Source organism: Odontesthes bonariensis, chromosome 23, assembly GCF_027942865.1.
Source record: "Odontesthes bonariensis isolate fOdoBon6 chromosome 23, fOdoBon6.hap1, whole genome shotgun sequence".
Classification (NCBI taxonomy): Eukaryota; Metazoa; Chordata; class Actinopteri; order Atheriniformes; family Atherinopsidae; genus Odontesthes; species Odontesthes bonariensis.
In genome coordinates this window covers 2834952-2851247 of record NC_134528.1, presented here as the reverse complement: position 1 = coordinate 2851247, position 16296 = coordinate 2834952, and the positions used below count along the sequence as shown (strand labels likewise).

The window sequence follows — 16296 nt, the reverse complement described above, 5'->3', positions numbered from 1 at the left end:
CGATACGCTTACAAGACTCTCTTCCTTCAGTGATACACAGGGATCAAAATGGCTTTGTTTTGGGGCGGCAGGGTCTACATAATGTGAGGAGGCTTCTAAACGTTATTCATGACATAGATGTTAAATCAGGTGCTGCACTTCTTTCTCTAGATGCTGAGAAGGCGTTCGACCAAGTCGAATGGCCCTATCTATTCAACATTTTAAATCGTTTCGGTTATGGAAACAATTTTAAAAAATGGATACATCTATTATATTTAAATCCTACAGCAGTAATACTAACAAATAAAAACGTGTCTAAACCAATTGTTATCAAACGGGGATGTCGCCAAGGGTGTCCTTTATCCCCTTTATTATTTACTTTAGCATTGGAGCCTCTTGCCATAGCAATAAGGTCCCATAAAACTATAACGGGCATTACAGTTAGACAAATAGAACACAAACTTTCACTATATGCTGACGATATAATTATGTTCATTTCAAACTTAAAGGAATCTATTTCAAGTGTGCTTAATTTATTAGAGGAATATGGTCACATTTCAGGGTATAATATAAATAAAACTAAATCTTCTTTATTACTATTGGATGAAAAAGAAATATTGCCAGAATTAAGTTCAGAATTTAAGGTAGTCAAAGAACTCACTTATTTAGGAATTCAAATATTTTCAAATCTAGATATGATTATTAAGAAAAACTACGAACGTGTAACAAAAGAAATCACTGAAAACATCAATAGATGGATGCCTCTTCCCTTATCACTGATTGGCAGGATCAACAGCTACAAAATGAATATACTCCCCAAAGTATTGTATGTTTTTCAAAATGTCCCTCTGCTGCCTCCTGCAGGCTGGTTTGACAGTTTCAAAAAGTTGATTGTTGAGTTTTTATGGCAAAATAAGCGGCCGAGGGTTAGAATGTCGCTCTTGCACTTACCTCACAGTGAGGGAGGACTAGGGTGTCCGAACATTAAGTGGTATTATTGGGCAGCCCAACTTAGAACTATTAGATACTACTTTAATGCCGGGGACGTCCCCCAATGGACAGAAATGGAATCTGAGTCGGTAAGCCCACCTCTACCTCTGTATATGTTTTCTGATTCAGTCCCAAGATTGTTGGGAAAAACAGCAAATCCTATTGTTAAAAACATGATCAAAATATGGTATGACGTAAAAAAATTCACAAAAGAACCAGTTATGTTATCACAGTTTACTCCAATATGGGGAAACCAAGATTTTATTCCTGGAAGAGCAGATTATGTATTTAAACAATGGGCCACAAAGGGAATAGATAAAATTCAGGATTTGTATCAAGCAAATTCAATGTACATGATGTCTTTTGAAGAGCTCAGGCAGAAATTTAATATAACTAAAAAGTACTTCTTTAAATACCTTCAGCTCAGAAGCTACATTAGGACAAAAAATAAAGACTTAACCAAACCACCAAAGTCCCGGCTAGAAAAAATTGCATGCAAAGATAGCACAAGTAAGGGTGCGATTTCAGAATTCTATAACTTTATGGTTTTGAATTCCCCAGAGAACTCAACACTGAAACTGGAAGCCTGGAAAGCGGATCTGGGAGTAAATTTGTCTCAGGAAGATTGGAAATCTGTCTGTACAAGGGCTCAGAAACAAACAGTTAACTCTCGCTTGAGGTTATTGCAGTACAAATGGTTAATGCGAATCTATATTACACCAGTCAAATTAAACTGCTACAATTCTAATATACCAGACATATGCACAAAATGTTTAGAAGAAAGAGGGACTTTGTTTCATTGTATCTGGGAATGTAGGGAAATTAAAAAATGTTGGAAAGCAATAAAAGAAACTGTAGAACACCTTATCTCAAAAGAGGTTGTACTAGATCCACTTTTTCTAATTTTGGGTTTGTATCCAAAAAAACCTTTGTATACCAAATGTGAACAACTGTTGATAGACATATGTCTATTAGAAGCTAAAAGACTGATAGCACTATTCTGGAAGAGAACAACAAGACCAGGTATCAAACAATGGACCAGGCACATGCTGAAGACTTTACCTATGGAACGGATAACATATCTCCAAAAAGGGAAAAAGGAACTATTTGAAAAAGTTTGGAGACCCTTCCTGAATTTTGTTGAGACTGTGGACTTGTCTCAAGATGAAGTCGCCAGCTAAAGACAAGAATAATGTTGGACCATGATGTTAAACAAGGGAGCCTCACCATTGGACTATTATCTTTGTATACTTAAGGACTGTAAGCAGATGTGCATCTAAGAGGGCGTTTGTTTGTCTTGTTGACTGTGTGGTTTATGTTATATGGCAGATATATCTGTAAAAAATATATAATAAAAAATATTGTTGGAAAAAAAAAAACTGAATACAAATCTGTTTGTAAAAGTTAAACCGACCACTCAAAGTGCTCTCACTCTTCACACATTCACACTCCAGTGGACACATCAGAGGCAACACGGAGCTCAGTGCCTTGCCCATACTTCCACATGTGGGCCAGGGGAGCTGGGGATCGAACCACCAACCCCTCCGATTGCTCTTCCTCTGGGAGAACGGTGAGCCTGGGCTCAGGATTCCAGCATCATAAGTGCCCCTCAGGCCTCGGGACTCTGCTCAGTACACCCTGTTGACACCTGTAAGCCAGTCTCTCTATTCCCATCAGCCTCTCACATCACTGACAGTGTGATTCTCTAACAGGCGACAGATATCCTCTCACATAATGACCTCCCTGATCCCAAGCAGTCTGCCTTAAAGAGTTGCCACTCCATTTAAATGTCTCTGCTGTCTGTGGCAGAGGCCCTAAAGGCAACTTAGAGGTGCGGCACAGCATTCAGTTTCCATTATCCGACACCCGTCCACAGCTTCTGACACGGGAAACCACTTTACCCCAGGTTTCCATGTCAAAGAGTGCCGGCATCGGGACGCTCCCGGTCCCTCCGAACTGGGCATCCTGTCGATGTGTCATTAAGGACAAAAAAAACGCATCTCACTGCCTGCTCAGAAAGGTTTGGTGCCGGGGCCTTAAGGCTGATTTATGGACAACATCATTTCCTGAATCACTTCTGCGGTTTAGCTCCTTCCTCTCAGAACAACAACACCGCCATTTTTGAAAGAGTTTACTGTGTGCCGGTCAACATTTGGTCAGAATTATTTGCATTTCAACATCAACGAGCTCCAACTCCAACAACAGTCTTTCTCTGTCGGTCGCCATCGTTCACTGTGAGGAGTGGAACGGAGCCGGAAGGTGAACAACCAATCAGCCACTTTCACTATAGATGTAAGAGATTGGGTCGTCTAGCGTAGCGCCGCCTACTGATCGGGAGGTGAACTGCCTTGGGTATCCGACATCCCGACGGAGAACTTTGAAAGGTTAATGACCACGGAGTCGGGTTGACAGATAGCGACGGAGAAGCATACCGAGGCCTTTAGCTTCCTTTGGGTCCTGCCATCGTCTCACATGGGTTCCACGTCAGGCTCATTTCCACCTCCTGGCTGGAGTTGACTGACTGGGCTGCGCAGTGTCAGCCGTGTAGGTGGAACTAAGTGTTCGCTGGCCTGGAACTGAACCTGCTTTGATTAAAACTGCTGCAGACGTTACCACCTGGATGTTGGTGGTTGGCTCGAAGCAACAACTCTGATTTCCACTCATTAATCAGGTCTGAAGCAATCTTTAGAAAAGCCAAAAACTTTGGGAATCAGACAAACTTCAGCGGGTTGGAAGTGAAGAAACTCGGCTGTTTAGCATCACCAGAGGGGAACGGGATAGGCTCCTTTTTGTTGTTGTGGGACTCCAGCAAACATCGACTTTAAAGGGACAGTTCGCCTCTTCTGACATGAAGCTGTGTAACATCCCATATCAGCAACATCATTTCTGAACATCTTCTTACCCCCTGCTGCGTCCTGTGAGCAGAGTTCCAGCCTCGTTTTGGTGTTGATGAAGGTAGTCCGGCTAGTTGGCTGAGGTTTAAAAAATAAAGCGTTTTGCTTCTCAAAACAATATGCGTTCAACAGAGTAATACATTTGCATCACAAAATGGTTCTCCAGGAAAAGGTCACACCTCACAATCGCTTGACCCTATTTTCTCTCCCTTCGTATCACTGCCTGCCGCGCCTGTTACGGTGTTTGCTGCTCGGTCTGCACAGCAGGCAGTGATACGAAGGGAGAGAAAATAGGGCCAAACGATTGTGAGCTCTGATAACTGTAATTTGTAATGAATTGATGTCCAAATCCAAAGTACGTTATTATACTGTTAAATAAATAGAATATAATAGAAAATAGAATAGAAAAATACTTTATTAATCCCCCAATGGGGAAAATTCAAATTAATCAAGTAGCTCAAAAAAATTTAAATATTTACAATGATTGTATATTAACAACAACAATAATAATACCAATTCTAGTAAAAATACTACTACTAACTAACAATAATAATAAATGACTAAATAAATAAAATAAATAAAATAAACAATAAAAATAAATAAATAAACAATGAAAATAAATAAATTAATTAATTAAAATTAAAATAAAATTAATAAAATTACGGTAGATGCACTGTAAAATAACTACAACACCTACCATTATTCTACCGTCATATACTGTAATCCAAAAAACGGTAATATACTGTTAAATAAATAACAGTAGTTGCACTGTAAAATAACAGTAAAATACTGGCGTCCCTGCTGCAAGTATTTTACTGTTATTTTACATGGAAATTCTTTCCTGTGTACGTACTGGATGGATGGAGGACCGAGGAGGCAGGAGAGAAAAAAGAAAGACGAGGAAATGGAAATGAGGCCGTCTGCTTGGTTACACTCCCTGTTGACAGGACACCTGACATCCAGCTTCCCTGCCACCCGGGAGCAGAAGCTACCTGTTAGCTGTCCTGTTAGCTGTCCTGTTAGCTGTCCTGTTAGCTGTCCTGTTAGCTGTCTGAGCTCAGTGACACGCTACACTCAGAGGAATGTGAGGGCAGAGGACGGGCGGGAACAAAGATGGAACGAGTATTTAGGGAGCGTGTGAGACAGTCTGGAGGTTGACGAGCTGTCCGATTCTCCTCCTGTCGCCCACACGGAGCTTTTCCAGAGGGAGGAGGAGAGGAACCAGATTGTTTTGTTGTCTTGACTGCAGGTGACGCCACCGTCTACCAATAGGTCAGCAGGATGTGTATCCTTTACATGCAATGATTCATACCTTCAGTACTAGGGATGGGAATCGAGAACAAGAACCGGTTCCCTGTGTTTCAATTCCTTGGAATCGTTTGGCGATTTTGCAAACGATTCCCTTATCGATTCCAGTGGGCGCGAATGACATCACCACGCAACGTTGCGTGGCGAGTCCAGCGCAGCCAGCAGCCAACAGTAAACATGGCGCCCAAGCGGTACAAACACTCGAAAGTTTGATTACACATCCCTAAAAAAGACTTGCAACTTGCAAAGTGAATATTTCACCAAAGGGAGGAAATACTACCAACATGCAATAACTATGAATGAATGTCGCGTTTTCGATCCGCTCCGGACTAACGTTGGTGAATCTGAACCCAGCAACGTTAGCAACGTTAGCATGTCCTCGGCTAACACTGCAGGTAACTAACTAACAAACACTGCCTATCATGTTAGCACCATTTGCCTCATTGTAAAAGCTGCTGTTAGTAACGGTTAAGGTTAAATGAATGCCTTCTCAGGCATTACATTTAGATGAAATCATGAGAGACAGAGCCTGACTGGCTCAGAGCCAGAGGCTGGTGGTACTACCCCCGTTCACGTTGTCAAGATTATTGGTATTTAAATTATTTTATAATTATATGGGTCTGAATTATTTAAAATAGTAAAGCTGTCTGTAAGTCTGTTCGGCTGCTGGCTTTGTCTAGCAGTAGTTACCCAGATCATAGACAGGAGCACAGCCCATTGGTAAGTAGCAGCTGTTAACAGAGAGAGTCGTTTAGATTAAGAATAAATGTGTGCTGTTCAGGTTTACCACCCTTTGGTGTATTATGTGTTTAGTGGTTTACAAGCTAAATGGCAAGGCGATTTATTTGTTAAACGTTATGATAATTTAAATGTTATCTAGCGTTTGGTTAGCGCTCAGTTAGCGCTCGGCTACTTCCGGTTAGCGGTGTCGGCTACTTCCTGCTAGATTTCGTGACGATTTAATTGTAAGCTAATACAAAATAGTATTTACTTTTGGGTCTACTGTGTGTTATGTAATCCAAACATTGCTGTTATTAATGGAAATCATTTCATTGCTTATGTTTCTGTTTATTGAAATGAAAAAGCTATTTAAAAAAGTTATAATTTCATTAATATTATTACTTGGTTTGATTGTTTCAGGTTTACGACCTGTGGTCATTTGAATACAAATAAAATAAGACATATGACAAACACGAGTTATAGCATTTGTGCTACCTGTCAAGCCTTTGCGGAGGGCTAAATTGTGAAGATCCGAACACACGTCCACCTCCAGCTTCTCCTTTCACCAGAGCAGGAAGAGTTCAATTACCCAGGCCAGGATAGACCAATGTGGACCTCACCGTTGTTGGGTGTGTGAGGTCATGACTCGTGTTACTTCTAAACTAAACAAAGTTGATGCTGATCGACCGGTTTGTTGTCCTTTTTCTCCAAATGAGAATCGATAAGGGAACCGACAAAGAACCGAATCGTTAAGCAGAATCGAAAATGGAATTGGAATCGTAAAAATCTTATCAATTCCCATCCCTATTCAGTACTGTGTGAAAGTCCTGACAAGACTCCTTAAAGAAAGGACAGAAAGCTCGTCTGAGAGGGTTCAGGCTGTGCTGGAGGAGAAAGCAGCTCAGAGCAGATATTCACTTTAAAGCTGCTCAGAACTGAACTAACTCTGGTTCTGCCTCAGATTCTGGGTTTATGTTCATGTTGGAACATGTTTCAGTGAATCTCTGCAGCTGTTACCATGGAAACATCTGCAGATATTCCCTTTAAAGCTGCTCAGAACTGAACTAACTCTGGTTCTGACTCAGATTCTGGGTTTATGTTCATGTTGGAACATGTTTCAGTGAATCTCTGCAGCTGTTACCATGGAAACATCTGCAGATATTCACTTTAAAGCTGCTCAGAACTGAACTAACTCTGGTTCTGCCTTAGATTCTGGGTTTATGTTCATGTTGGAACACGTTTCAGTGAATCTCTGCCGCTGTTACCATGGAAACATCTGCAGATATTCACTTTAAAGCTGCTCAGAACTGAACTAACTCTGGTTCTGCCTCAGATTCTGGGTTTATCTTCATGTTGGAACATGTTTCAGTGAATCTCTGCAGCTGTTTTTTGTGTCTCTGGAAGTTTATAAAGAAATGATGGGTGGCTCACAGCCTTTGCATGGTGCAGTAAAAGGTTCTCATGCCTCATATTTTCTGAAGCAGAATTATTGTGTCACACTTGTGTAGTTTAGCCAAGCAGTAAAGCTGTGGTTTACATCCTTATTTATCAATGCACTGACCCCATAAACAAGGACTCGCTGGTCATTTGAGCCGCTGCGCGTTACGATCCACAGTAAAGTTTTATTGAGCAGTGACCTTACACCTTCTGTGTAACCGAGAGGAAAACCTCCCTGATGTTTGTGGTGTTTACAGACGGCTTCCAGCTTGAAAACTCAAACACATTCAGACTGTTTGGGAAAAGATTGTGTTTGATTTAAGATGTGAGAGCAGGCCTGGAGGTTTATATTAAAAACCTGTGGGTGTGTGAAAGTGATGTTTTACCTGTTAAATAAAGCGAAGGAGCTGGAAGAGGAGGTGAGACGGTCTGAAAAGGGAACAATTCTAAAGCAAAGTCAGCACCGAGACGACTTCAGACACCAGCAGATTTATCAAAGGGAACACAGCGGATCATACAGCTCATTCAGTGGAACATTTGCTGTTTCAGCTGATGAGAAGAAAAACAACTGAACTCTGGAAGCAAGCTGAGGGTTTTGTGTCCAGCCGTCAGCAGACGACGGCTCCCCCGTCTCCCCCTGAATTAAACCACCAACACTCGTCAGCTCGGTTAACTGGCCCGACGCCCGGATATGGATGCTGAGAGCGGAGAGACTGAATCATAAAGGACAGATGATACAAAACAAAAAAGCGACGCTGTAATCAGTCAGCATGGGGTGAGCCTTTGGGATCTGATCTGATACGGTTTCTCCTTCAGCCCCACCAGGGCCGTAACCAGGATTTTTCAAATACTGAGGTCAAATATTGCGATAAATCTTATTTGACAAAAAAAACATCCTAATATGGTGACTTTTTAAAATACAGTTTGTAAATGTGAATAAACAGAGGTAAATCACAAGCCCATCAAGGAGGTGAATATGTAGGTGAACAAGTTTATTATAACAATGTGATCACAAAAGTAGAGTATTTGAGTGAGTGAGTGAGACTCAGTTCTTCCCCTTTCTTCCTCTACTGACTCTCTCTCTTCAACTCCCTCATTCTCATCCTCTCCTGTGTCATCTGTTTTAAAATATCATCATCAGCATCACCATTAATATTACATTATTATTATTATTACTATTGTCACCATCATCACCATGCATGTGCATGACCCACTAAAAGTTGGGTTGGGTTATTGGTCTAACCGATGTGCAAAATTTTAGACACCATTTGCAATAAAATCCAAATGGTTCATTAGGGAAAATGCAATCATTTTACCTAAGTAACTGGTTGAATCCACCCACTAAATTAACATCGTAGAATGTGCCAAACAGACCACAAGATGTTGGCTGTATTTTAGATGTATTGTCTCAATTCAATCCATTCACTCAACACAGAGAAGACAGAGGTATCATGCTGGGCCTGACAACTGGCTAAATGCTGGTAAAACTTGGCTTCATAATGCACCATGAGCTGCACAACTAACCTCAAGATTGTGTCATATGAGAGAGTACACGGGGTATTTCATTCTGTTATTTTGCCCCGTGTCCATCATCAATTGTTTTAAATAAAATGAAAAATATAAGTTTCTGACCCAGTTTCTATTAGTCTGCTTTATTTACATGTAGGAAGCCATAAAGCACTGAACAAAACTGTAGCTAGTGAGGCTGAATGACCACTAGCCACAGTTGGCACAAAACTGTCAAGCCCTGATTAAAAAAAAAAAACGTTAGCTTAACAGCCCAAGCCGTGTCACGATTCCCAACAATTCCATTACAGGTCGCTACTTTTTTTTTTGGAAAATCGAATTGAGAGAGAGATTTGTGTGCAGTGTGTTTGTGCCGACTGGAAAACGAAATCCTAACCAAAGGGCTTTGTGACTGTTGCTTGAAATGCTGAGAACAATGATCTAGCATCCTCCTATTCCTAGCCGCGCTTTGAACGCATATGAACATTATGAACTGTCACTCATTCTCACTGGCGATTGGCGAAATGAACTCACCTCCTTCTCTCTTTCTTTTCCCCTGGCCAGTTGGCTTTCCAAAGCTGAGTTTAGTTTGTTTAGTAGATTTCTTCATCTTGCTTCCATTTCCTAGCTGACTTTCGCGTCGAAGCTGTGTAATATGATAAACATGTTTCCAATGGCGGGTGGCGTTTTTCCGCTCAGTTTTAAAATATAACGTGATAATAAAGGGATTATGTGGACTTTATTTTCAGAAAAACAAATGAGAATGCATGCTGATCTTTCCACCAATCAAAGTCAGAACGATTTTCATCTTATATTAATTTGACATTTCTCTGAATAAAAAAAATTAAAAATAAAAAAAAATAAAAAAAACACCGGGGAAAATACCGAGGTCATGACCTGTGTGTCCTCAATGCTGGTTACGGCACTGAGCCCCACTCCTCACAGCTCCACCTCCTGCAGGGAAAGATGCCCACAGGGGTCGACCCTGAGCTCCAGCAGCCGGAGAGAGGCGACGCTGAGGATGCTAAGGATGCTAAGGATGCTGAGGATGCTAAGGATGCTAAGGATGCTGAGGATGCTGAGGATGCTAAGGATGCTGAGGATGCTAAGGATGCTGAGGATGCTAAGGATGCTGAGGATGCTAAGGATGCTCGGCCCCAGCTGGAAATGTGTTCCATCTATGGCTGGGCAACGGTTAAAATGTTTAATCTAATTAATCACATGATTTCCCTGATTAATCGCATTTGTACGCAGAATCCCAAAATGAGTCCAAAAGTAGCGTATAGCTTTTAGCATTTAGCTTTATTTTAAATGTGCTGCCATATGAATGAAAGTGCCATAACATTTGTTGTGCAAACACACTTTTAACATCAGCATCTTTCTGTAGTTTTTATGTAGAAGCCTCGCTCCACTGTCTGTTTCCTTGAATGACTTGCTGCTATCAGTTGTGTGTTTTGCCTTTAAGTGATATTTTAGACTGGAACTACTACGCTGAGAAGACAATTACACTTGGCTGTAAATGCAGGAGTTTCTTTTAACATTTATTTTGAAATACGTGCTTTTATGTTGAAACAAGTAAAACAGGAATTAGCGACGGTTAGCTCCGTGAGCTTCACACAGGCTGTGTTCGAAACCGCCTACTACATACTGCATACTACATACTACATACTGCATACTACATACTGCATACTGCATACTACATACTGCATACTACATACTGCATACTCATCGATCAGACAGTATGCAGAGCGTTTACCCACAATGCATTTCGCTCCTGCCCGAGCCGAAATCAGCCGGCCTGAAGCTGATTTCCCTTAAGCTCTAAACTCTGTAAACTTTAGCAACATTTGAAACATTTTCAGGTGAGAAAGTAGTCGTTTAGATCCCCAACGTGTTGAAAACCTGACAAAATACCGGCTGTTTACAATTTTGTTCCCACGAATTCGGCGCTACTAAAGCTAGCCGCAGTGAGCAACGCACTTCCGGTTATTTTCACAAAATAAAATACCCGTTGCCTTTTATCATAGGGAAAGCCATTACCATACAATTGGTGCTTTTGTTTTGAAAACAGGAAGTGAACCTACCCTCGTTGTAGCTAGCTTGAAACTGCCGTTTTGACAGGAAATGACGATCGGTGACGTCACGTTACGTTGCATCTTGGGTAGTTTGAGTATGAGTAGTAACCTCATGATGCATACGGAGAATCTAGTATGCATCCGGGAACTTTAAAAAAGTTAAAGTTAGTATGAGTAGTAGGAGAAGTATGCGGTTTCTAACACAGCCACAGAGACCGAGGAGCACGTGTAACATGGATGATTTTAGGCCTTGTATGTCCTTCAGAAGCAGCATTCTGATTCTAAGAGTAGCCAAATCTCTGCGTTTCCTAAAGCTGAGCACTTTCAGACGTGATAAACCGGCCGTTTCTGCTCTGCTTAGTGTCACGTTGTGTGAATGTGTTGCATCTTACCTCGTTCACAAACACCCAGTGACTGTCCTTGGAGGCCAGGTTCGTCTCCACTGCCTGCAGACACACAAAGAGATAAAGAGAAGGTTGAGTACACACCTGAAGCAACATTTCATCCTGATCGAGCTCCGGTTGACCCCGCTCTGTCGGACAGATGTTGCACCGAAGCTCGGGTTTGAAAAGTTCACCTCCCCACAAACCGCTTTCCATGATGGGTCGTCCTGCTAAAATGTGGAGCCACAAAGGTTTTTTCAGAGTGACCAGGGAGCATTCATCAAAGAGCCCGGAGCTGGGCCGATCTGCTGCCACTGTGTGATAATCCTAAAAGCATGCAGCCTCCCACAGATGACAGCAGAGCAGCTGATAGCAGGGAGCAGAGCCGATAAGGTCGGAGGGTCACTCTGCAGAGAGACAAATAAACCCCTTATAAAAGTAAAACTCTGCTTTCATCTGACGCTATGTTGCAGAATTCATACATATGAGCATAATAAGACTTTTACTGATACAGAAACACTTCTTTACTTTAGTGTTATATGAGGAAATGAAAGCACACAATGAAACATGTTTCCAACATCCTTCAGGGCTTCACAATGAGGAAGAGCTGAAAAATGATAGAGGAAAATAAAACGATGCTGCCCTGAGACATGGCCTCGATAGTCACCATGGAGAAAAACTAGACCAGCTGGGACAAGAAGCAAGCGTGAATAGTCACTCTGACCTTCCCTGCTTCACAGACTGAGACACAGATGTGATCCTGGGCATCTTTTGGTTGTTTTCAGCTGTGGACAGAGCTCAAAGGATACCTTCTGCGCTAATTAGGGATGGCACAATGTGACACAAGCTTCATCTAATTTCTCTCATTTAGCCTCCTCAGTCCTCACTCTGTCCTGAAACACACCCAGAGGAGAAAGGAGAGAGGAGAGAGGCAAGAGATAAGGACACATCTGACCAAGATAAGGACACACCTGAACAAGATAAGGAAACATCTGACCAAGATAAGGACACACCTGACAAAGATAAGGACACATCTGACCAAGATAAGGACACACCTGACAAAGATAAGGACACACCTGACAAAGATAAGGAAACATCTGACCAAGATAAGGACACATCTGACCAAGATAAGGACACATCTGACCAAGATAAGGACACACCTGACAAAGATAAGGAAACATCTGACCAAGATAAGGACACATCTGACCAAGATAAGGAAACATCTGACCAAGATAAGGACACATCTGACCAAGATAAGGACACATCTGACCAAGATAAGGACACACCTGACAAAGATAAGGACGCACCTGACCAAGATAAGGACGCACCTGACCAAGATAAGGACACACCTGATCAAGATAAGGACACATCTGACCAAGATAAGGACACATCTGACCAAGATAAGGACACATCTGACTACGATAAGGACACACCTGACCAAGATAAGGACACACCTGACCAAGATAAGGACACACCTGACCAAGATAAGGATGCACCTGACCAAGATAAGGACACATCTGACCAAGATAAGGACACCTGACCAAGATAAGGATGCACCTGACCAAGATAAAGACACACCTGACCAAGATAAGGACACATCTGACTACGATAAGGACACATCTGACCAAGATAAGGACATACCTGACTAAGACAAGGACACACAATGAACAGCAGGGAATGTGACAGCGTCCATGTTTCTGTGTGTCGGCTGATGAAGACCTCACTGATGGGGTTAACCTATTGTAAAGGCCACAGCCACACACGGCCTCTCCAACTCGGAAATATTACACCTGTCACCATAACCTTTACTGGGCCCGGATGGGCGGGAGGTTTTATATCAGCCACACTGAGTTCAGCTCAGATAACAGGCAGACCGTCAGCCCATTAATGGCTGTGTTCCAAACCGCATACTTCTCCTACTACTCATACTACTCATACTAACGTTTTGAGTTAGTATGCGAGTTTGAGTAAGCAGAAGTTCCCGGATGCATACTAGATTCTCTGAAATGTTGGGTATGCATCATGAGGTTACTACTCATACTCAAACTACCCAAGATGCAACGTAACGTGACGTCGCCGATCGTCACTTCTTGTCAAAACGGCCGTTTCAAGCTAGCTACAACGAGGGTAGGTTCACTTCCTGTTTTCAAAACAAAAGCACCAATTGTATGGTAATGGCTTTCCCTATGATAAAAGGCAACGGGTATTTTATTTTGTGAAAATAACAGGAAGTGCGTTGCTCACTGCGGCTAGCTTTAGTAGCGCCCAATTCGTGGGAACAAAATTTTAAACAGCCGGTATTTTGTCAGGTTTTCAACACGTTGGGGATCTAAACGACTACTTTCTCTCCTGAAAATGTTTCAAATGTTGCTAAAGTTTACAGAGTTTAGAGCTTAAGGGAAATCAGCTTCAGGCCGGCTGATTTCGGCTCGGGCAGGAGCAAAATGCATTGTGGGTAAACGCTCTGCATACTGTCTGATCGATCAGTATGCAGTATGAAAGTATGCAGTATGTAGTATGCGGTTTCGAACACAGCCAATGTTTTATTCTGACAGAGAGACTTCCGCCAAAGGCTCTACCACCTGACTGTGTTCCACCAATCAGACGCAGCCGTGCAGTCTGGTCACGTGACCGTACTCGATCTCAGCGGCGGGACGGGTTAGCTTTAGCATTAGCAGTCGTAGCAAACAAAGAAAGAAACAGATGAAAAATGTCAGAACCAACGGTGGGAAATGAAGACGCAGACGAGGCCTCATACTGAAAGCATGTTTACCTTACAAAGAGTGAGAAACAGCAGCTACATTATGTGTCTTCTGTGGCAACCAAAACAAACGCACATTTCAGCAGAAACTCAACATCTAACTTGAGGAAACATGTAGCGGTAAGTTTCCTAAACTCGTTTTCCCCCCATGGATAGGTGAATGTTTGTTTTTTAGGTTACATATGGGTTACATATGTTTTAAACATTTCCTAAGTCTCTTTTATTTTTTATTGAAGTTCTTGAATTTACCTGGATTATTTTAATTTAAGCTATTTTGTAATTAATTAATTCATTTTAATTTATTTTATCAATGGGATGAACTCTAATCTGCCTAAAGATGATTATTTAGTATTTTTGTCTGTCTGATTGAACGCTTGTGTTAACAAATAAATCAGACGTTACTCAACAGTTACTCAGTACTTGAGTAGTTTTTTCACCTTTTTTACTCTTACTCAAGTAATTATTTGGATGAATACTTTTTACTTGAGTCATATTATTCTGAAGTAACAGTACTTTTACTTGAGTACATTTTTTGGCTGCTCTGCCCACCTCTGGCAACCAGTTTGTGTTGTTGCTGTAGAAAATGAAGCAGAGGCTGAAAATAAAATGCATCCAGTGTTATTTCTTTCCAACATAGAAGGAACAGAACATAACGACCTCGTTATCAGCAGCATGAAAAAGCCAAAGAATTTCCTGAATGAATCTTTTTCCAGGAGCAGACGGACCTTTATCTCGTCAGTGTTTTAAACTAATTGGATATTTTTTTCACAGGATACATTTAGTTTTATTTTGTTCATTTTTATTTTCATCCGTTTGTTTTTTGTAGGATTTGTTTAATAAAACTATCTGGATAACTAGTAAAGTTGTGCTTTCCATCAGCGTTTCTTGCCTAAAAGCTCTGAGTGCCTCCTCTCGGTCCATTAAATGTGTTTAATGCATTTGCTGAACCATAAAACTGTTCCAAAGACAGTTTTTGGAGGATTTTAAAATGCTCGTTGTTTACAGCCGTGTGTTTTGCTTTGCCAGCCGTCTCCTTCCTCATCTGTTGGCACGTTGGTCGGTGAGGAGGGTTCATCCTCTGCGGAGCATCAAGATTCCCAGGAGGCGTCATAGTTGTCTGTTGTTTACATTTTTAAACAAGTCGGAGCTGAATTGTCACGAATCCTTGATTCCCAGGAGTCATGAAAATCTTTTTTTTCTATGGGCAATGTGAGCGACGGCCCAGGGTCCACTCAAACTCGCCAGTTTTCTAGACTACCGCTCATCCCAGGCCACAACACAATCTGCTTCCAATCCTAATAAACTGTATTTCATGCCTAAAATGAACATAGACCCATATACCTTCATGTAATGAACTGGGTTATGTGAAAAATGTAAAAAATAAATAAAAATCTGTGCAGCCATCTCTGTGAATGTGTTTAGGTCACGTGACCCCGGTTGATTGGCGGGTGAACGAACGGCGTTAATGGGAAAAGCAAAGGTAATAATGTGGAGTCATCATGGATCATCATCATGGTGAAAGAGCAAAGAAGCCATCAGGTGCCCAGTTTAGAAAGAGAAGAAGAGAAGAAGAGGAGAAACGGGCAGAAGATAAAGGGATGCAGATTTCTATCAGGGACGTAGGCTACAGGCTATCTGTTAGCCTCTTGCTAACATGTTGCTGTTAGCCACGACTGTGTTTGATTTTTAGTTTTGCTGAACTAGAATTAGAATTGTGGCTTCATGTCATGCAGCTAATTTCACCCAAAGGCAACCTGGTCTGGTTTGTGTTTGCAACACAACATGTTAATGTTAAAGCCAGCTGTGAACAGGCTGAAAACAGCTGCTACAGTCTGAGCTCTGATGCTATCAGAACCGCAGGAATCTGTTTTTATGCTCCATGGAGTAGCCTTTATCTATTTATTTAGCTTTCTTTGGTTATTTTTAGGATTTTGAGGTTATTTAAGGATTTGCACTGGAAAAAATCAAAGTCTTACCAAGTATATTTGTCTCATTTCTAGTCAAAATATCTCATTACACTTAATATAAGACACAACTGCCTAACGAGCTCCATTTCAGCCAGATATAGGGACTTGTTTTAATACAATACATCTGGAATATCTTGTTAAATGAAAACATCTTGCAAACAAATTGTTTTGAGTCACATATCATATGAAACAAGCTTTTTTTTACATTTGAAGAGGTTTTTAAGCTAATTTCAAGATCACTTTTATCTCAAAAGTCCCAAATATCACATCTTATTT

At 41.4% G+C, this 16296-nt stretch overlaps 1 protein-coding gene across 2 annotated transcripts in view; it reads right to left on the bottom strand.

The window, feature by feature from the left end:
• The window catches only part of grid1b (glutamate receptor, ionotropic, delta 1b), a 664549-nt gene that overhangs the window by 81688 nt on the left and 566565 nt on the right, over positions 1-16296 (bottom strand). For both annotated transcript variants that reach the window (XM_075457866.1, XM_075457865.1), the window contains exon 5: positions 11302-11355. In XM_075457866.1, the coding sequence (XP_075313981.1) occupies positions 11302-11355 (54 nt within the window). The remainder of the gene's footprint in view (positions 1-11301; positions 11356-16296) is intronic.